The sequence below is a fragment of the Panthera pardus genome, unplaced genomic scaffold (assembly GCF_024362965.1).
Source record: "Panthera pardus isolate Hobbes unplaced genomic scaffold, ASM2436296v1 HiC_scaffold_11, whole genome shotgun sequence".
NCBI classification, from domain to species: Eukaryota; Metazoa; Chordata; class Mammalia; order Carnivora; family Felidae; genus Panthera; species Panthera pardus.
Window position 1 is genome coordinate 69,344,770 of NW_026526666.1, and position 23,211 is coordinate 69,367,980.

Here is a 23,211-nt window from a genome sequence, read left to right on the forward strand (position 1 = left end):
GTGGATCCTAGAAGGTTGGGGCTGGAGGCAAGGAGCCTCCCAGCTGTGTGCAGGGAGCCGGAACAGGAAGGTGCAGGTTTGTGGGTACAGAAACAATTGACGGGTTGGCAGGAGCGGAAGGTGGATGCACGATGGCTGACGGGTGCCCCTCGGTGGCCACACTGAATAACTACACCTGATACCACCCAGACACAGCCAGTGCCCAACTGACTGACTTACCTCAGGGCTAGAAGGGCCCACTGACCTACAAAAGAGGACCACACGCTGCAATAAAAACGGTTTGCGTGAATGCATCTGTACCCGGAGCAGTGCGTCTGTGTGCCTGTGTTGGGTAGGAGCGTGCCTGATATGAATTTAGGCATGCTTATTCGTGTATGTGTCTGAGTACGTGTATCAGTGCAAGTGATCGGGCGTATGTGCAGGTTGTGTGTGCACGTGTGTACGTGTTAGTGTGCAAGCCCTGTGAGCACTGGAGCCAGGATGTGCATCTGTATGTTTGTATGTATGTGTATCTGTTGGTAAGACTGCTTGTGTCTGAGTGGATGTGTGTTAATGTAACTTTTGGGGCCTTGGCTTTCTTTTCTGTTACACATTGAAATAGTTAAGCTCCATAATCTTATTGTTTGTTTAAAGTTTGCTCTTGGATGCAGGCCTGTTCCAGAATAACTAGCAGATGCGAAAAGCATCCATTATGTATTTTTGCAATTAGCCGAAAACCCAGAAACTTTTCTTAAATAACAGACACAATTCTGTGGGTTGCTTATTGCTAGGAGCCGCCTCCTCTCCCCGGCTCAGGCAGGCCGGCCCTGGGCCCAGCCCTAACCCAGGCCAAGCCAGGGAGGGTTTGCAAACTGTCCCTAGTGAGATGGGAAAACCATTAAGGGTTCAGAATAGAACTCAAGGGACAGCTTACAGCAAGGAGGAGAAAGAGTAGAAAAAGAGGAGGGGTTGAGGAGTGGAGCAGCCTCCAAAATCTGAGAGGACTTTGTCAAACTTCCCCGTCCAGCCTAGCAGTTACCCGGCATTCTCGTCTGGACTCAGCTAAACAGACACAGGGTAAGCCCACATTCTTCTACCCACCTTTATGGTTTGTCCATTACATTTCCCTGCCTTGTCTTTGCATGCCCCTATCTCCTATTGTTTGGCACATGGACCCCCACCCTGTCCAGCCACCCATCCTGGCTGTCATGCTTTTGCTAGCGCGGTTCCTCTCCCCTGAGGCAAAGCAGGCACCTCCTGACCACCAGCAGCATTACCATCAGCAAACTTTGCTGAATACCTATCCCAGGCATGGCGGAGGGCACCCAGGAAGTAGAAACAGAAGCTTAAGGAAGTTTCTCAATATTTGGGTTCCTATGGGAAGGCACAGACTCCCATGATGTTCCTTAGCCTTTCCTCCCTGCCCGTATGGACAGGGAGCTGTTCTGCATCCCAAGTTTCAGGAGGGCCCAAAAAATGTGGCTGGGGTTCCAGATGGACCTCAGACTTAGATAGCTACAACTTGAACAGGATGTGACCATGGAACCTAAGAGCTGGAAGATTCTAAAACATCCTGCTGGTTACACACTTCCAGTGATGGGGAATTCATGTCCTAAATTATCCCAATTCAGTGCTGGGTGGCTCTAACTTTACAAGGTCTTCTTTAGGGGCGCCCGGGTGGCTCAGGCGGTTAAGCTTCAGACTCTTGATTTTGGTTCAGGTCTTGATCTCAATCCTAAGATCGAGCCCCTAGTTGGGCTCAGCACTGGGCATGGAGCCTGCTTAAGACTGCCCCTCTGCCCCTTGTGTGGCAACTTCAGTTGCTTCCAGGGCCCTAGCTCTGCCCTCAAACCCATCTCCCCTCAGAAGTCTGGACAGTGACAGCGGCCCCAGGGCTCTCCTCACCTTTTATGACAATGGCAGTTGTGAAGTGAGCTGAAAGCCACCCTACTATGTCAAGTTAGTACCCATCTGACAACTTCTTTAGAGAGAGAACATTTGTGATCTTCTCCTAGTCCTTCTACCCCTCCCCTCCTCAACCCAGGAACTTCAGGGTTGGTAGACTAGGGAACTGTTTGATTTGTGAGCTCTCAACCAGGGTTATCAATTTGTCATTTATCCAGCACTAAGTACCTCCTCTATGTTAGGCACTGTGGACATAAAGACCAAGAAGCTGGTCCCTTGTCCACAAAGATGCAAGGCTAGGAGTTTCCAATATCAGCTCTGGTTCCTATTTAGTACACTGGTTCTCAAAATATCACTTATCACCTGGAATTTTATAAGAAATGCAAATTTGTGGACCCCACCCCATATCTACTGAGGTGGGCCCCCTAGACTGGGTTTAACAAGCCCTTCAAATGATTCTGATACACTTGAAAGTTTCAGAATCATTGGTTTAGATTCACCTGGGGCGTCTTTAAAATGAAATTAGAGGGGCGCCTGGGTGGCGCAGTCGGTTAAGCGTCCGACTTCAGCCAGGTCACGATCTCGCGGTCCGTGAGTTCGAGCCCTGCGTCGGGCTCTGGGCTGATGGCTCGGAGCCTGGAGCCTGTTTCCGATTCTGTGTCTCCCTCTCTCTCTGCCCCTCCCCCGTTCATGCTCTGTCTCTCTCTGTCCCAAAAATAAATAAAAAACGTTGAAAAAAAATTTAAAAAATAAAATAAAATAAAAAATAAAATGAAATTAGAATTTCTGGGAGTGATGCCTGAGACATTGGTTTAAAAACATGGTTTGTTTTTTTAATTTTAGAGATAGAGAACGAGCGAGCATGAGTGGGGGAGGGGCAGAGAGAGAGGGAGACACAGAATCCAAAGCAGGCTCCAGGCTTCATGGTGTCAGCAGAGTCCCACGCGGGGCTCGAACCCACAGAACCACGAGATCATGACCTAAGCTGAAGTCGGACGCTTAACCAACTGAGGCACCCAGGTGCCCCTAAAGAAAAAAAAAAAAAAATGGTTTAAAGGACATTCAACAAATGTTTGGCACACTGAATGAAATCCTATTAAATAGAAGTGACTCTTGAGCATCACAAGTTATAACTTTGCCTTTCCAGGTTTTTGTTAGGAATGACGGTGGATTAAAGCATGTTGGTGTTAAGGAATGAGGGCTGGGAAAAAGGGGACCTGGGTTCTAGGCTTAGTTCTGCTACTATCTGGAGGGCTTTGAGGAAGACACATCTTTCAATATTCAAGAGAATGTATTAAGAATATCTTAAGAATAATGTGTAGGGGGTGCCTGGGTGGCCCAGTTGGTTAAGTGTCTGACTCTTCATTTTGGTTCAGGTCATGATTTCAGGGTTCATGAGATGAAGCCCCATGTCGGGTTCCATGCTGGTTGGGGTTCTCTTGCTCTCTGCCCTTCCCCCACTCATGCCTGCACTCTCAAAATAAATAAACGTTAAAAAAAAATAAAATGTATTGGGGTGCCTGGGTGGCTCAGTCGGTTAAGCGTCCAACTTCGGCTCAGGTCACGATCTCGCGGTCTGTGGGTTCGAGCCCCGCGTCGGGCTCTGTGCTGACTGCTCAGAGCCTGGAGCCTGTTTCACATTCTGTGTCTCCCTCTCTCTCTGACCCTCCCCCGTTCATGCTCTGTCTCTCTCTGTCTCAAAAAAAAATAAACGTTAAAAAAAAAAATTAAAAAAAAAAATAAAATGTATTAAGAATTGACTCTGTGCCAGGTCACGAAGAGAATACAGAAATACAGCTAAAGACCTCTAAAATCTCCTTCCCAAAGACACCATGCATCAAGAACTACAATGCATTACCCACTGAGGAGAAAGTAGGTGGAAACCTCATTCTGTTCTTTCCCAATCCAGTAAATATGGTCAGTGAAAGCGCTGAGGAGACACTGTAGTCTTACAAGGCTTCAAGCAGAAATTTATACTAAAGAGTTTCAGATCAGGAACAGGAACTGGAAACTATCAAGTCTTCATAAAGCAAAAAAATTTCTAAGTCATAACACAGTAACATGACAATGGAGGTATAATAAGTCAAAAGTCTATCAACTAGATTGAATTATGAGTGGGTGGGTGAGATTTTCGCCAAAACTATTATTTTCTGGCCCTAGTCTCTCCTGGTTTTCCTTCCAAGACAGCCAATCACATGGTCTTCTCTGAGCTGTAAGCTACAAGTAGAGGGAGGCTGATGAGGTGAAAGATTCATTTCCCCTCCTATCCCCTGTACTCCATGGTTATCCGATTCCAGGCTCTGGGAGAGTTGAAAATAGAATCCTAAGGAAACTGCAGGTGGACCCAGTTAGGATCCAAAGTTCAGTGATGCAACTGGCAGCTATAGCGAGTCAAAAATAACTTTCTCATTTTGCTTTTTCAAGAAGTATTTACTGGGTGCCTACTATGTGCAGACACTAGGAAACAGATGAAAACATATTTTTGCTCTCCTGACACAATCTAGCAGGGGAGTCGCCAATAAGTAAACAAAGTAACTTCACAAATTGCAGATACGTGCAATAGTGAAAACAAATGAGGGGCGCCTGGGTGGCTCAGTCAGTTAAGCATCTGACTCTTGATTTCAGCTCAGGTCAAGATCTCATGGTTTGTGACTTTGAGCCCCGCATCTGGCTTTGGGCTGACAGTGCAGAGGCTGCTTGGGATTCTCTCTCTCCCCCTTTCTACCCCTCCCCTGCTCTCAAAATAAACAAACTTAAAAAAATATATAAAATAAACGAGGGTGGGGTGCCTGGGTGGCTCAGTTGGTTAAGCATCTGACTTCAGCTAAGATCATCTCACATTCATGAGTTCAAGCCCTGCATCAGGGTCTGTGCTAACAGCTCAGAGCCTGGAGCCTGCTTTGGATTCTGTGTTTCCCTCTCTCTCTGCCCCTCCCCTGCTCCTGCTCTCTCAAAAATAAATAAACATTAAAATAAACAACAGTAACAGGATAGTGATGAGGAAGCACGATGGCATATTAGTGGTTACACTTCAAAATCAGGCTTTATTACAAGTAGGCAACATGGGCTACTGGAAGACAGGAGGCAGATCTGGTAAGACCCAAAGGTCTGGGGTCCAATTCCAGACTCACAACTATCTAGCTGTAAATATTGTTGGGCAATTGACTTGGGCTCCTTCAGCTTCAGTTTAATCATTCACAAAACAGGAAAACCGTCATCCCAACCTGAATGGTTGGGAAAACAGATGAGAACAGAGGTAAAAGTGTGCTTGCATTAAAGCACTATACAAAAACAATAGTTAAGAAACTGCTAGACTTGAGCTTAACTTGTGAGCCTGTTGAAGGCAGGGACTACGTATTACTGCTTGTGGTATCCTTAATAAATGTGTCTCAAACATATTTTGAATGAATGGTCAGCCAACGTTTTTAAAAATATTTACTTATTTTTGAGAGACAGACAGTGTGTGAACAGCAGAGGGACAAAGAGAGAGGGAGACACAGAACCCAGAGTAGGCTCCAGGCTATGTGCTGTCAGTGCAGAGTCTGATGCAGGGCTTGAACCCATGAACCATGAGATCACGACCTGAGCCAAAGTTGGACACTTACTGACAGAGCCACCCAGGCGTCCTGCCACCAAACTCCTTGTAATGTCACCATTTTAGTGCTCATCATCTCCTGGTCTGATGACAGACACATTGCCTAATTAAGGAAGATGTAGATTACCTGTAACAAATTCTCTGATCTCAATCCTAAAAGCTAGTATCTCTGCCAGGCAGCTTGCTAACACAACCAGTTAGCTCAATTAAGATGGCAGATCCATGAATGTGATTACAGACTGTAATGATGCCTCCTGTATCAATCTAGTTATTATTTCAGCAACTGGCCAGTCTGAGTATTGTCATATGAAACAACGATTTAGCTGACTATAAATACTTAAAGTCATATACACAAGCTAAACTTACAAATATCCATAAAACTACTGAAACCATAAGTTAAGGATAAATGAAGATAGATAGTATCAAGGGAGTCTCATTCTTGAAGCCCATTTTCATCAACAAAATAATCCTGGAGAGTAGTGGGAATGTGGTCTATGATCATGAAGACTGGACAGATTAAGAAATGGTGTTTGGTAGGAGTGATTATGGGTAGAGTAAGTCTCCTACAAGGACCATCATGCCAAAGAACTGGAATGAACCAACTCCTGCTTCTCTACACAAATGGTTTTACTCTCCCTGCCCTCATCCCATCCCATCCATCCTCTCCATTTCTGACTCTTCCATTAGCACAACAGCAGCAGCCTCAAGTCCAGTAGTGCACCTACCTTCTCTAAAGAGCACTTAGCCAGACCTAAGCAGGAAAGGCCCTAGGCAGAGGAATGGTCTCTGCTCAATCATGTTTGATATTGGATGTGACAAGGACATTCTGACACAGTCCTTGACATCAGGGGGATTTTGATGTAGCTGTTTTAAACTGGTCATTTTGATGTGACTATTTTGACCCAACATGAAAGTTGACCATTAAACTTTAGCATTTCTCCCCCAAATCATGTAAATGACGTGTCTATGGTGGTCTAAACCACCACCCCAATCCAGGACAGGATAATGGTAGTGCCTATTGTGCTCTACCTGGTAATTAAAAGGAAAAAAAGGTTTCCATTTTGACAAGGCTATTTTGATGCAGCCTTGTCACAATCATACTCTGGCCAAATTCTGGCAGCTTGTTTGGAACCACTTGTGAGAATGCTTCTCTGTAAAACTAAGGACCAACCAACCTGGGGTGAGCCATGCACAACAGCTTTGTGCTCTTAAGTACTAACTGCTGAGCCAACTCAATGTCTTCTCCCTCTGGTTCTGGAAGCCTTTGGAACCAGGTGGTCGTAAGAGGGCCAGTTCTACCCCGAGTCCTCAGAGGGCCGCAAGCATTTACAAACCGGCAATGAATCTCAGCCAATTCAGGGGGTTTCTTGGAAGTCCATCTTGAGTCCACTGTATCAGTTTTCCCCCTTAATTTCAGAGAAGCAGTTACCAAGAATATACTTCTTCCAGGAAGCCTTCTAAAGGGTAGAATACAAATATTCCCAAAGCTCACATACATATTTTTTGAATTTTATTTTCTCTTTTTAGATGTGGTTACTCAACCAAATGAGAATGCATCTGCTATTTATGCAAAATGCTGCTTAACTGCTCAACTGCTCGATTCTACAGTGTAGAAGACAATTTTCAAAGTTTGTCTGGATTATCTACATCAGGGCTGGGATGAGGTAACCTACCTCTACAGATGCTTTTCCTTTGGTTGGTTAGGGCATTGAAGGCCAGTGTCAAGAAGGTAACACTTTGTGCGTTACTTCAAAATGTATCATAAATAAAAAACCACTTTCTGTGGCTGAAAGAACCTCACTTAGAGAAATGTTGATTTATTACCCTCATCTCTCCCTGAATAGGCCAAAATAATTAAGCCCTCTTCTCTTATGGCTAGGTCTTAGGAAGACAAAATCATGAAAGAGCCTTTTTGAAGAAGACGGACTCCAGAAAACCAGGTTCTGCTCTGATGAGCAGGGACAGCAGGGATCTCACAAAAATCTGAGCCCTGGTGATGGCCTGGAGGTGGCAGGGCTGACAAAGGGTATAAAGCCTGATAGCCAGAAATTCAACTTCGTCCTTTAGCTGTCCCAAGGACAGGAAAGCTGGTGACCTGCGGAGCACAAATGAGGCCCAGAATTAACACCACAGCCACAATAACCACACCCATTCAAGGGAAAGCAAACCTGGATCCAAGAGAATACTTAAACTGGGGTCAGGGGTGAGGAAATAAAGGGATAGGTGATTAGGACCATTTTTACCTTTTTCCTTGGTACATAACAAATGAGCTTACTTTCTTCATTAAAAGAAAAATGCTTAGGATTAAGGAGTACTTAATTTAGTTGAAACATGCGGGCAGGCTAGGGAGAAGTGAAATAAGCTATATAATAATGATCATTACCCATCAAAAGACATGTGAAGGTCTACCCACATCAGGGTGTTAGTTTCAGATAGAAAACGCTTGGAAGGCAGAGTATGTGTTTGTAGCACCTACAGCTTGTGCAATTATTATGAGTTTGAAGAAGGACCAAACCTCCAGGGGAAAAAAAAAGCTGACCTACTCTGGCCAATACTTTCAGTCACTATTATCTCCAGAGTGTCAGGCAACTACTTAATTACATGACAAAGACACAAGCCCCCCAAGGCATCTTGAGACATTGCCTTGAGGCATCTTGAGACATAGCCTGATGCCAATTTCCCCCTCAAAGAGACAAGCAATTGCTGCTGTAGGTAGGTAATGAAATAGGCTATACTTGTGCCTTGATCCAGATTACTTCTTGAAGGAATGGGATAAAGTCATGCTTTCTACTTAATTCAAGATGTGCAAACATAATACAGAGCAGAAAATTCTCCTGGATCCTGAACTCTGCTTTTGCTGTAAACCCACATGTTAAATACAGGATACTTCTCAGTCTTCAATATACTTGAGAGAATGGAAATCTGAAACAGCAAACGCCATAGCACAAAATTTATTAGGATTATTTACCAAGTAATTTCATATACATCCAACATCAGGAAATGTCAGTTAATTTTTAAAAAAAAGAAAGAAAGAAAAGCAAAAAAAAGCAAAGCTTCCACTAAGGTCTTTCAAAACTGAAAACCTCCTTGGTGACTTTAACAAACGGAATGACTAAACTAATGAAGTCCGATGTATCTCAGTCAAATCCTAAACACAATATTGCCAACATGTTTTTCTACTCAAAAGCAAACTAGCAAAGGCTCATAATTTCGTAATTACGATGTTTCTTGATTTGTGTTCTCAAATGCCACAAAAGGCTGTGTGATGAAAGGAAGCGAAGTGCCTCGTCTCAGCAGTCTTCTTAAAAACCTCACGTTTGCTTCCCAAAATCAGTATAAACATTTAGATTCCCCCATCTGATGAATTTCTTCACTTATTTGAGCAGGAATGCTCTCAAAACCTTATAGTCTTTACTCTTGCTTCATACTGCAGCTTTTTGATTAAACCACCAGCAAAATCCCTCTGTATCTGCTGAACTAAATCACCACACAAGAATTTGTTATAGTCTCTTCCAGGAAACCAAGATAATCTCAATACAAATTTTGGTGGCTAATATGATCCATCCCTTATATTTTGTTTCCTAATGGCAAGTATGTTGAAAAATATATCATTAATAAGTGAATTTCATAACACACATAGAAATAAATGAACCTATTATAATGTAAGAACATCCACAAGTTGTCCTCACTATTCCCAATGACTTTATACTTCAAATTCTTCTTCTTCTTTTTTAAGTAAACTCTACGCCCAATGTGGGGCTTGAACTCAAACCATGAGATCAAAAATCACATACTTTACACCACTGAGTCAGCCAGGCGCTCCTATTCCCAATGACTTTAAATATAAAATCTAATTAAACAAAAACAAAATTCCTTACCCTATTTAACCCTGTATACCAAACAATATAAGTGCTAAAAATGAGAAACATTTTAATAAATCTCACATGAAGAACCTTGGAAATAACTCTTCATTAGTAATGGCAGAAAAAGATAAGAAAGGGGAACACAAATTTCTCAGAGATTTTTTAAAGGAAGAATGGATTTAAGGGAAAATTCCTTTGGACTCGATAGCCTTTTTAAAATAGCCTTTTTAAAATTCTGTACCTTTCAATGCTTCAACATGATGCCAAAAAAGAATTTACTAAATAAAAGTAGCCAGGAAGGAAATCAAACATTTATAAGATATATTTATTATTTTTCTGACCAAAGTGCAATGATTTTTAAATGTCCTTAAATAACTGAAAAAAAAAAGTATTCAAGAAAATAAACACAAATGGGAAATTTAGCCATTAGATTTTTTTTTACTTCATACCAACCCTACATTTAATCTAGAAAACAAATAAAAACAAAAAACAAAAAACTCTGAATGAAATGTTATTAAAATGCTAACCAAATCATTTTACCATAAACCCAGTACATGCATTTCAAGGTTCCCCTGCTAGGAATTTTGTTAAGATCAGTTTAATCATTAATAATAACACTATATAATAGAGCACAGGAACACATGTCATTTGATGTGATCCTGCCCCTTACCCTCAGATTTATGTCAGAATAAAGCTGACAATTCTCCCAGGCTCTGAACCCCCAGCGACCCCATCCCAATCCCTGGAAGCAAAGAAGATGCCTTGTCATACAACTTTGTATAAGTTGTAATAAAACAAAGCCTTAAGTTTTCTTATCTTTCTGTAGGAAATGGTCAGTTATTTGATAAATACTAAAACACTTCTAGGAATTCATTTTATGAGTTTGTTTACCAAACACATTTTGCAAGAACTGACTACACAAAAAGTTCCTTTGGAATTTGGTCCACAAATTCGCTTAACAGGTTGGAAATGTAAAACCTACAAGAAAACAAGGAAGTGGGGAATCCCTAATCTTAACATGTTGTAATTACTAAAGGGATATACACACAGACTACAGAGTTTTGCTCACAGAAGGCACACACTATAAAAGGGATATGCTTTTTGAGGAAAAACAAAGAACTAGCTGATATCCTTCTTTGTTTTGTGAGCACCATAGCTAAGATGAAGTTAGACCCGAATTCACTGTCTACTCCTGTAACCAGAAAAATTGAAGATAAAAAATTTAATTTGTCTTACTACATACTTTCCAGCCATTCATTGAGATGTAATTATGAAAGATTAAAATTGCCTTAAAAAGGGGTTGTAATAGCAGCTATCAAAGCAATATTCAAGCATGATTTCAAGGATGCTTTCAGGTTTAGAGTTAGCCTTCTTTGTCAAAAATCTTCACAACTTCATCAAAAACCTGTAAAGGACAAAGAGTAGTAATTTAAAAAGGAAGTATTATTAAAATACTATATGGCTAAGTTCCTGTTTAGAAGTCCATTTTTTTATTAATTTTCAAGATGTATCATTTAAAAAAATACATTAATTCCTTGGTTTCATCTATTTTCCTTTGGACCTCTCCCCAGCTCGTGCTTTGTCTGTCTGTCTGTCTCTCTCTCTCTCTCTCTCAAAAATAAAAAAACATTTAAAAAATAAGAAAATAAAAAAATAGAGAGAGAGAGAGACACTAGAAAAGAGCTGCTGGGCACTGAGGGCTTGCACAGCAGTTTAGAGATCAGGATTTTTACAGAGTGGGAGGGAAGGGCTGGGCGCAGAAGCCCTGCGCCCCTGGGGCTCTGTGCTCTGTGACGAAGAGATGGAAGCTGCCTGGGGCCCTTGCTCTAGAGGACTCGCCATTCACATTATAGATTTTAAAAGATGAATGTGGTCCAAATCACAGTTCTCAAAATGCCAATTTTCCAGTGCTTGAGAAAAGAGGTTTGGAATTAATAAACCACCCACTTCTTAGGAAGAACAAGTCTGAAGTTGTAAAATCTATTTTAGACTCTATTCAAAAAAGGAGAAAAAAAATCTCATTTTTCACCTAGTCTCCCAGGTCTTGAAAAGCAAACAAACTAATCTGTCATACTTCTTTTTCTCCTGCCTACCTATCCCTTGTCCCCCAAATCACATTTTTACTGGACTTTTCTTTTAAGGCAAGCTAGGGATACTCACTTCATCAACAGACTTAGAGGCATCTATTTTCTTGACTTTCCCCATTTCTTCATATAAGTCAATAATTGGCTTTGTTGACTGAAGATAGGTCTGAATTCTGCAAAAGCAGCACATATTGCAAGGTTCTAAGCATCCACCCGCTCTCCCCCACGTTACGGAACAGCTCAGAGCACAACCCAGACCCAACCCAACCGACTCCCTTACCATCTCCTTAGACCACACAATTTACATATTTAAGCATGCCAGTTTCTTTTTCTGGACCAAAATGAGGCAGGTATTTAATCTGTGACTCAAGTTCCAAAATGAGCCCAAGGTGGTGATGTGTAAAGTCTGCAAAGTACCTCTTTTCCAAGCTCTCTCTGTTGTCATCACTTCTACCACTACTCTTTCCCCTCTCAAGACACCGTTCAATACAGATCTAGAAAGAGAAATAAATAGTACAAAAAAAAAAAAGATGTGAATTTCACATTTGCCATTCTTTTAACCTGAATGAGAACAAAGTTTGAAGAGATCACAAAAAAACCCTACATTAAAACTAATTTGTCTAATTCATTAATCAACATGCAAAGTCCTTTTAAATTTAAACATGTGGTTCAATTTATATAAACTAGGTTAAATAAGCACAGAGCATAATAAGAATTCATTCATGACTCAGTTTTTCCTGTGTACTTTTTTTTAAACCGCAATAAAAAGAAGATCTGTATGTGTATGCTTCCATCCAGGATATATTATTAACTTATTAGGTATCAATTACATGCCTCAAACTTTGTTCCATTTTGCTTACTTTTTGATAATTCCATAAATATCCAAATATTTAAGAGTCAACATATTTGCATTTGAATAAAGTATCCCTTGTTAATCGTGAATAAACATTCCTTAGTTATAAAGCTGTGGTAACATTCTAAAGTCAACTTTGAAGAATAAGTGAAAACATATTTTTGGGGGTTGGAAAAAGAGAGTTACATTTTAAAACAACTCAAAGGCTGCAGCAAGCCTCTCCACCAGAGGCACATTTGCAATTCAGCCCAAGAATAGCCAACTTCCTTCAAGGCAGTTCTTTAGATTCTTATTCTTCCAGGCTGTTGGCATTAATTTAATGAAGTTCTACTGCAGCTGTTAAACAGTCAGGCCTTTTAATTAAATGACTCTGAGAAATTTGGTTATTCAAAGGTATGTCTGGGTATGTTATTAGAAGTGCCAGAAAGAAAAAGAACGCTTTCCTGCTTTTTGCAAGATCATTTCACTCTTAGAAGACAAATCAAGCTATCTTGTATGTTTCTTTAAAAATAGAAAGTTTTCCCAACTTCCCAAAAATGTTGTCCTAACGTCCTAAGGCAAGATACTCTCTGATAAGAGTGCATACCTATGAGGTAACACTGCAGTTTCATTACCTAACATTATTGTACAAGTCAATTCTTAAAACAAACACAGTACTGCTATTTTGAAAATAAAGCAAATTTTAGGTCCACAAGGTTGCTGATGCCAAATAGTTTCTAATAGTCCAACAGCAATACAGTGCTGTTCCATCCAACCAATTTACCAGTTCAAAGCAATACTGCTGCTGATATAAAATATAAGTAAAAAATCACTTTGTTTTTCTTTAATAGTTGACCATCAGTTGGTTAAACCCCATGTGGGCAGATGAAGGTCTTCATTACCTCATTATTACAGTCAAAAAACAGAACAAAAGACACATCTGCCTTCCCATCCATGGTCTTATTCCAACCTTGAAGGTTGTCTTGATTTCTTGGAAACCCATCAATCAAGAATTTATTCTTCTGAGCATTGGCAGCCATTGTCTGATCCATTTCCTAAAAGAAAAGGAAGATTTAGGTTCAATATAACATTAACAAAATACAACTTCTTAAGGAAGGGGGGGGATATATGAGTGTTTGCTTTGTTATTATTATTCTTCAAATCATGAGTAGAGTGGAGGGCGCATGGGGGAAAAAAACAACAACAAGACTTAAAGGAGATGATCACGCAGGGCTCCTGGGTGGCTCAGTTGGTGAAGCGTCCGACTTTGGCTCCAGTCATAATCTGGCAGTTCATGAGTTTGAGCCCTGCATTGGGCTCTGTGCTGACAGCTCGGATTCTGTCTCCCTCACTCTCTGCCTCTTCCCCACTTTCATTCTTTCTCTCAAAAATAAATAAACATTAAAAAAATTTTGGAAGCGGGGGTGGCGCCTGGGTGGCTCCGTCAGTTAAGCATCCGATTTCAGCTCAGGTCATGATCTCACAGCTTGTGGGTTCGAGCCCCGCATCGGGGGTTTGAGCCCCGCGTCGGGCTCTGTGCTGACAGCTCAGAGCCTGGAGTGTGCTTTGCATTCTGTGTCTCCCTCTCTCTCTGACCTTCCCCCGCTCACGCTGTCTCTCTCTCTCTCAAAAATAAATGAAGTGTTAAAAAAATTTTTCTTTAATTTTTTTAGGTTATAAATTAAAATTAAAAAAAAAAAAAAAAAAAAGATGATCCAGTGTAGTAACACGGTCACCTCAAGTTGGTGGAGTTATGGTATATACCCCTTCCCCATTTATACGTATTAATAGACATACACACAGTTTCTTTTTCGTGCAGTTTCTGAATTTTCTACAGTAAGCATATATTACTTTCACATATAGATTCACAAAGTTATAAAGAGCAAAAAGAAAATAGGCATTAACCAGTATCTTTGCTCTAGCCACCAGAGACCCTATTCCTTCCTCTTCTCTCTCCCAAGTCATTTTTGCTGTGCTAAGAAGAATGCTACTTCTTCAGGAATTAAGATTCTCTGCAATAATTCAAGTCCAATTGCAAAAAATCCTTGGACAAATATAAAGAGATTGCCAGCATTAATTATTAGTATAAAGTTAATAGTTTTTTCAACTAAAGCTAATTAAGCTACCCAAAACACAGGTAGCAGAGGAAAGAACAGACTCAAGAAAGATAGCAAGAGCAGCACGTTTCACCATCCTGTGCCAGTGTGAATTTGGGCACAATGTGACAATATGTGACAGGAGATGCAGATCTCTAGTCTCCAAATCCTCACCACTGCCAGCCCCCATTGGGTACACGCTGACACATGACTTTGACCAACTCCAGAGCAGCCTCTATTCCAGACACCAACATCTAGTCCCCTCAGTGCTCAAACTGTTTCCTAGTTCTTAAAAAAGAGCGAGGGCTGTCAGGCCCCCTAATTCCTTTCTTTGTCTGAGGGTTGGCTTTGTCCCATCATCTAGCTTTTCCAATATTCTCCAATAATACAAAACTATCACAGAATGTTTTTGGGCCCCTGCTATAGCATTTCTACCCCAATTATGGTAGTGGAAGATACCTGAAGAGGTGCATCAATATTCCACCATCACATACATTTACTCAAGGCCTATAACCAGGGAACATGAAGAGCAAACTCATGGCTCCTGGGGGCTCATAGTTCAGCAGGTGTGTGTAAGTAAATGTGCTAAGTCCTATGATGAGGTATGAAAGGATGCTATGATAAAACAAAGAAATTAAGCACAAACTACCTGGGAAACTGCTAGAGAGAGCTTTACCAGGTAGGTGGCCATGGAGTCCTAAATAATGAAGTGGTAAGCAGACAGGGATCAAGGTACTCCAAAGAGTGTAAACTGGATAGATAAAGGCTCAGAAATGAGAAAGCATAACAGCTTTGATGAATCTGAAGTAAGCTGAGACAGTTGAATATTAGGACACATGTAGAGAGTAGTGGGAGATAGGACTAGAAAGTAGGTAGGGGCAAGATTAATGAAGAACTTATTATGTCACACTAAGGAACTGGTTTTTATCCTGGAAGCAACAGAGGACCACTAAGGACTTTTAAGCAAAAGAATATGCTTACATCACCTTCTGGAAAAAAATCACCTTGACTGTACCATGAAGGACGAGCTAGAAGGGGACAAGCATGGATTAAAGGCAAAGACTCATGAGGAGGCTCCAATAATGGTCCAGGTAAGAAAAAGAGGATCTGAACTAAGGTGACAGTAGTAATAGAGAAAACAGACTAAGTCAAAGAGGGTTAAGAGGAAGATAATCGGGGTGCCTGGATGGCTCAGTCAGTTAAGCATCTGACTCTTGGTTTCGGCTCAAGTCATGATTACGGTTCATGAGTTCAAGTCCCGCATCAGGCCCTGCACTGACGGTGCAGCATGGAGCCTGTTTGGGATTCTGTATCTCCCTATCTCAGCTCCTTCACCACTTGCACTCTCTCTTGCTCTCTCAAAATAAATAAATAAACTTAAAAAAAGGAAAGTCACTGGAAGATGTGCTCACTGAATGGATTTGGGAAAGTGAAGAAGAGGTGGAAAATACAGGATGGCCCCAGGTTTCTGGCTTGGGCAGCTGCACAGATGGCAGAACCATTGACCAGGACAAGAAATAAAAGGTGATCACATTCTAGAGGTTATGCTGATAACGCTGAGATACTTGTCAAATATTCAGATGGATGTCTAGTAGTCAGAAATATAGGTCTGGAGTTCAGAAAAAAAGATGTGTGCCAGTGCTGTAGGTTTTAGCATTTATTAGCACAGTGACAGCCTTGGGCATGGCTAAAACCATCCATCACGAAATGTATAAAAGGATAGGAGAACCAAGGATAAAACCCTGAGAAGCATCATGGTTTAGAAACTTGCAGAAGATGAGCTATCAAAGGAAACATAAGAAACAACAGCCACTGGGGGCGCCTGGGTGGCGCAGTTGGTTAAGCGTCCGACTTCAGCCAGGTCACGATCTCGCGGTCCGTGAGTTCGAGCCCCGCGTCAGGCTCTGGGCTGATGGCTCGGAGCCTGGAGCCTGTTTCCAATTCTGTGTCTCCCTCTCTCTCTGCCCCTCCCCCGTTCATGCTCTGTCTCTCTCTGTCCCAAAAATAAATAAAAAACGTTGAAAAAAAAAAAAAAAATTTAAAAAAAAAAAAAAAGAAGAAACAACAGCCACTGAAGTAGGAAAGAATAAAAAAAAATGGTATCACAGAGAACAAAGAAGGTTTGAGAAGATATGAATAGAGTTAACTGCTATGAGAAAAACGACTACAAATATCCCCTAGATTTGATAAGGAAGAACATTGGTAACAACAGCAAGAATCATTTCAATGAAGATGGAAACAGTACCTGACTCCAAAGGGTTGAAGAGTAGGAAGTAAAAAAGTGAAAAATGCAGACCACTTTTTCACAGTGCTTAGTGATAAAGTGGAGAAAAAGGCATTAAATCCAGAGAATAGGGGAGGATACACTCTGGAGTGGAAGCAGGTTACTCCCATCTCTGAAACAAAAGGTAAGAATGTATGTAAATGAGCCACTACTCCTCATCCTCAAGGTTCTGTGGTTCTTGTCCTGGTGCTCAGATATCTCTTTTCCATTGGGCTTCAACTATTTCTTACTGTTCTCACTCTTGCATTTCTCCTTCACTATTTCTTATATATGAAAAAAACCTGTTAATAAATAGTCTTAGAAATCTATAGTGGAACATGAAAAGATGTTCAACGTCGCTCCTTATCAGGGAAATACAAATCAAAACCACACTCAGATATCATCTCACGCCAGTCAGAGTGGCCAAAATGAACAAATCAGGAGACTATAGATGCTGGAGAGGATGTGGAGAAACGGGAACCCTCTTGCACTGTTGGTGGGAATGCAAATTGGTGCAGCTGCTCTGGAAAGCAGTGTGGAGGTTCCTCAGAAAATTAAAAATAGACCTACCCTATGACCCAGCAATAGCACTGCTAGGAATTTATCCAAGGGATACAGGAGTACTGATGCATAGGGGCACTTGTACCCCAATGTTTACAGCAGCACTCTCAACAATAGCCAAATTATGGAAAGAGCCTAAATGTCCATCAACTGATGAATGGATAAAGAAATTGTGGTTTATATACACAATGGAATACTACGTGGCAATGAGAAAAAATGAAATATGGCCTTTTGTAGCAACGTGGATGGAACTGGAGAGTGTGATGCTAAGTGAAATAAGCCATACAGAGAAAGACAGATACCATATGGTTTCACTCCTATGTGGATCCTGAGAAACGTAACAGAAACCCATGGGGGAGGGGAAGGAAAAAAAAAAAAAAAGAGGTTAGAGTGGGAGAGAGCCAAAGCATAAGAGACTGTTAAAAACTGAGAACAAACTGAGGGTTGATGGGTGGTGGGAGGGAGGGGAGGGTGGGTGATGGGTATTGAGGAGGGCACCTTTTGGGATGAGCACTGGGTGTTGTATGGAAACCAATTTGACAGTAAATTTCATATATTAAAAAAGAAAGAAAGAAAGAAAGAAAGAAAGAAAGAAAGAAAGAAAGAAAGAAAGAAAGAAAGAAAAAGAAAGAAATCTATAGTGGAGAGTTACCATGTAAATCCAAGATCTCTGTTTTTAAGATGGGACATATTATAATTTCATAGCTATTAATCTTGGCATTTCACACTGAAGATGGTGACACATTCACCAGAAAAGGAAACATCGAAATTGAGAGACCGGCAACAATGAGAGGGTCATGGGAAGCAGGAAAAAAAGGAAGGGGGAGAATGAAGGAAGGAAGAAAGAAGGCTTACAAGAAAACAGAAAAGGGAAAGGACGTGGGGAAGGAAGAAGAGGAGGGGAAGGAAGAAAGGAAGAAGACAGAAATGGAAGTGAGACAATTTCTGCACGTTGGGGAAGGATCAAGTACACACATATGGATGTTAAGTTCAGCTGTAGCTGATCCTAGTTCTAGGCAGAGAATGCTTGCTACTGTCCAATTTCTTCCCAGGTGAAAAGTAGAATTTCTAGTTCTGCCATTCTCAAACACCGTGACCACATACCACAAGCAAGAAATTTAGTACTCTCATTTTTTTTCATTACTCAAAGGAAAGGTAGATTTACTTTCTCATTTCCTTGCTGGTTTGAACTGGTTGGCATTCACTTCTTACCCTCTTTAACAAACTGATGGTTATCTCAACTGGCACAATCTTTCCATCTTTAATGTACTTTTCAATGAGTTCACCATACTGTGAATCTGGGTTCTTCCTTTCATCACGAAGGAGTTCTCCTGCAGAAAGGTGTGTGTAGCCATATTTCTGAAAGGAACAACACATAGGGAAAAAAATTAGAATATATTCAACCCAATGATAGGACTATCAATTTTTTTCCTTCATGTTAATTTCTATATTCTAATTTTTCTACAATAAATAAGCTTTGCTTGTACATTAAACAAATAATTGTTAAACATTTAAAGAGATTTCATACAATCAAATTTGCTTAAAAAATACTCTTAACCTGGTAGGGCATGGTGGCTACAATGTTCACACACCACAAAATCATCCAGGAATTTGTGTAACTATTCAAGGCATTAACATTTCATTATAATCCCTCACAAAACACAAAGTTTAAATGTCATTAATAATGTTCAAAAATGCATAACAAAAACCTATACAATTCAAGGCAAAAAAAATAAAAATAAAAAATCCTACCAGTGTTGGCTGTATCCACCTTCTACAAAATCTCTACTTCCGTTCCTTAAACTCAATACACCTAAACTGAACTCATCAGCATTTACACTAACCCCATTCTTCTGGTCTGTTCCCTTTCTCAGTAAATAGCACAAGTCCTACCTCCTACACAAAATTAGCTTCGAGAGTGGTCACATTAATCAAATAGAGCCTTCTCTACCTATCACTGTATCACTGTCTCTCTACCTAGACCAGTACCTTCCTTACCTTTCTTCAAAGTCCACTGCCTCTTCCTCCTCTAGTTGCAACTAGAGGTCTCATCTGTAAATTGGGAATACACATAGCTATTTTATAAGTTATGGCTAAATAAGATAATGTATATACATTGCCTACCAAAAAGCCTGCACATAGCAGGGGATAAAAGTCACCAATTACTTCATTGCTATTATGAAGATACTTATCTTAAATAAGCTAGAAGCATTTTTTATATTATATATACACCATTTTATATGTGTGTACACAAACACCCACACATGCATATGTACTCATTTTGATGGTTTTTATAGAAAGACCAATCAAGAAGCTTAACTGAGGTAATAGCTATGACTAGCCAACGAAAAGTCAGTAGTATAATTATGACTGTGACGATCATTATTATGTAGGACTTATAAATGATGCACTAGGTGCAGGGTACAGGGTAGTAGTTGAATTAAGTCATATAAAATGCTACAGTATTGTGGGCGCCTGGGCAGTTCAGTCGGTTAAGTGTCCGACTCTTGCTTTCGGCTCAGGTCAGGTCATGACCTCACAGTTCATGAGTTCAAGCCCTGCATCAGGCTTCAGGCTCTGCCCTAACAGCACGGAGACTGCCTGGGATTCTCTCTCTGCCTCTCCTCTGCTCTGTCTCTCAAAATAAATAAACAAAAAAACCAAAAAACAACAACAAAAAAGCTACAGTATTGCTCTGCCATTTCCCTATGACTGGAATGAGAAAACAATGCTGATCTAAGAGACCATTCTGAATAATGAAAAGCTTCTTCCTCTACATGAACATATACATTCCCTTTTATTAAGTCAAAAGAACTATAGAATCTTTTTTTTTTTTTTTAGTTTTTATTTATTTATTTTGAGAGAGAGAGAGACCATGTGAGTGGAAGGAGGGGCAGAGAGAGGAGGAGAGAGAGAATCCCAAGCAGGCTCCACAGTCAGCGCAGAGCCCAACACGGAGCTCCATCCCACAAACCCATGAGATCATAACCTGAGCAGAAATCAAGAGTCGGACGCTTACTGGGCCACCCAGGTACCCCTAAAATCTATTTTTACAACGTTCTTACTCTCAAATATCAGGGCATTCAGAACTATATTCAATTTTTGGTTACAAAAATCATCTCTCCCCAAATTCTTAAGACTCCCTAAATGAGACTTTATCTCATGCATACTTAAGTGTGCAATAAACGTTTAAGATCTTAAATTTATCTTTAATTCCAACATTAAGATTTGAGGAAGCCTACAATCCCACCTCCTACTTTTAAAGTACAATGTTTCGGGGCACCTAGGTGGCTCAGTCGGTTAAGGTCTGACTTCAGCTCAGGTCATGATGTCGCTGGGTTTGTGAGCTCGAGCCCCGTGTCAGGCTCTGTGCTAACACCTCAGAGCCTGGAGCCTCCTTCAGATTCTGTGTCTCCTCCTCTCTCTGCCCCTCCCATGCTCATGCTCTGTCTCTATCTCTCAATAATAAATAAACATTAAAAAAAATAAAAAATAAATAAAGTACAATGTTTCAATTGCACTCATAAAAACTCTCTCAATTACCCAGGTTATGGTGAGTCTTCTTTTTTTGGATTACAGAAGGCTTACATTCTTTACCCCTTTTCTATTTCCAAACATTGTTGGCTAAACTTACTCTTGCCGAACTAGTTCTAAGCTAGCAGTAAGGTAGTCAGCAAAGGAAAACAAACTCTAAATAGTTTATTTGCTGACTAAAATTGGGCATAAAGTTGGAGGAGAATAAACAAAACTGCAGTGTCACTCATGTCTCTTAGTCACACAGTCCCTACCATTAGAATAATCAAAAGTGTATTTAGTTGTTATAATAGGGTTTAAAGAAAAAAAAACCCTCCCATCGTTTACAGAAAATGGAAATACAAAATGTTTATTTAAACTGTTATTTTAAAATTATTTCCACACACCATTTTTAAATGCCTATTTTGATCACCAAGCATAAGCAAACTTCTGAAAATGGGTGTTGTAGAAAAGGCCTTATAAAAAAAATGAGGCGTGACCCACTTTCCCACTCACAATTTTCAAAAAGCAGTTTGCAACTAGTGTCCATAAAATTTTATAGCAGTCCCATTTCCTACAGTTTACTTTGTTTTCTGCTTGGAAGTCTATGCTTGCTGGATGTTCTCATCTGGCCTAGAGATTATAGCATATGGTAATATTGAATAAATGCAGAGACAAACAGTACTAAACAATGGCAAATGCTTAGTGAAACACAAACCACACAGATCGGTCTGTACAGATTGCCTCTGCTGCATGAACAACATACATTTAGAAGCCCAGCTAGCAATTTAGAAATTAGTATATACAGTGTTTATTTCCTGACACTGGAGCACTCAAATTTGTAAGCTCTATATTGCATTAAAGTAGGTTTTGGCATATCACTTTTTTAAAAGAGAAACTAGTTGTAAACTGAAGTATACAAATGATATTTAAAAAAAAAAAAATCACACACAGTTGGTCAAAAAGAGAGAAAACAACCTTATCTGCAAAGTCTAAGGAAACAAGGAATTTAAATTAGAACGATGTCAAATCTATACATGTGTCTTCCTACTGTTCATTCACATTCCATCTTTAAAAATCCTCTATTTACCACTTTTTTATACTATATTTTTCTTAAGGATTTTGCTGAAGCTTTCCTCTTACCACAGAGTTTCTACAACAAAAAGCAACTATCACTTACATACTAGCTATTATGGTATTTTAATAACAGCTAGACTTTAAAGAGCATGTTTTTAAAGCATTCTGTTGTCATTAAGTAGTCACTGATGCCAATTCTGAGGAAAGCAAGAATGGCTTTTTCTCAGGCTTAACCAAAACTCTTTCACATTTTCTGAATTTCCTAGCAATTAAAACCTAGTGGGTCACTAACTGCAGTCTTAAGAACAACATTCAAAACCACAGCAGGTTATAAATACTATAAACTACAATAAATACAATTACAACCTACTATTCAACTAAAAATAGTTTTCTAGTGACAAATATATAAACTCAATTCATTTAGAGTAACGGTCTAAATTTTTTACTTTCATTTTCTCCTTTAAGAAACTGAAAACTCAATAAATTTTTATAAACCATATACTAAGACTTGGAAGGAAGGAAAAAAAAAGCACCATGTTCTCAATAAGGACAGAATGGCACTCTGTGTAATTATAACTAGGTGAAGGTTGACAATTTATGGTATCAAATCTCCAATCATCTTGATGGACTTCTCTCCCTTCTTAGCAATCATCTTTCCTTCTTTCTAAATTTAGGTAATATGGTGTTATGTGAACGAAGACAACGAAAAAAACAATAAAAAACAAAACCACAACAAAAAAAAGAGTTCAAGGTAAAAATGATGCATAAATGGCAAGTCCTTGGAGGCAAGAAGAGATCCAGATGCCAGACACCTCCTCCTGTTAGTGTGGCAATTAGAAAGTACCACAGACTGTGACTGAGCCTCACAAGAGAGGGAACATAGCAGATATATTAGCTACAAATATACATATACGGATATATATATATATGTATATATATACATATATATGGATATATATACATATACATCTTTTTAATTTTTAGTATTTTTAATTTTTTTTAATATTTATTTTTGAGAAACAGAGTGAGACAAAGCGTGAGCAGGGGAGGGGCAGAGAGAAGGAGACACAGAATCTGAAGCAGGCTCCAGGCTCCAAGCAAGCAGTCAGCACTGTGAGATCATGACCTGAGTCGAAGTCGGACGCTCAACCAACTGAGCCACCCAGGTGCCCTGCTACAAATATATTTTTAATGCAACTGTGTGAGTTAAAATTACTGGGTATCCTTTAAATAGTGGATGCATCTTTAAAGCATTTAAGACTAAGTTTACTTTGCATTCCTTACAAGATTAGTGACCCTTAAAATCTAAATTTTGGTTCTGTACTGTCAACAATGTACCTTCAGCAGCACACCCAGAAATGCTTCAAGGACTATCCCAAGCCATCCAGACTCACTAGTCTGGTGCCTGCTGCAAACAATAGCTTTAGAGCCTACAGCCTCCCA

General features: G+C 40.0%; 1 protein-coding gene across 2 annotated transcripts in view; it reads right to left on the reverse strand.

The window, feature by feature from the left end:
• Window positions 1-6,972: 6,972 nt before the first annotated feature.
• CMPK1 (cytidine/uridine monophosphate kinase 1) overlaps window positions 6,973-23,211 on the reverse strand; it is a 37,802-nt gene continuing 21,563 nt past the window's right edge. The window contains exons 2-7 of one of the 2 annotated variants that reach the window (XR_008419657.1): window positions 18,391-18,537; window positions 13,161-13,313; window positions 11,844-11,920; window positions 11,503-11,599; window positions 10,631-10,747; window positions 6,973-7,574 (exon numbers count right to left, since the gene is read on the reverse strand). Coding sequence is in view for 1 of the 2 variants with exons in the window: in XM_053895667.1 (XP_053751642.1) it covers window positions 10,706-10,747; window positions 11,503-11,599; window positions 11,844-11,920; window positions 13,161-13,313; window positions 18,391-18,537 (516 nt within the window). In the remaining variant the exon portion in view is untranslated. Of the gene's footprint in view, window positions 7,575-8,414; window positions 10,748-11,502; window positions 11,600-11,843; window positions 11,921-13,160; window positions 13,314-18,390; window positions 18,538-23,211 lie in introns of those variants that run through there. The other variant, XM_053895667.1, reaches the window with a different exon arrangement.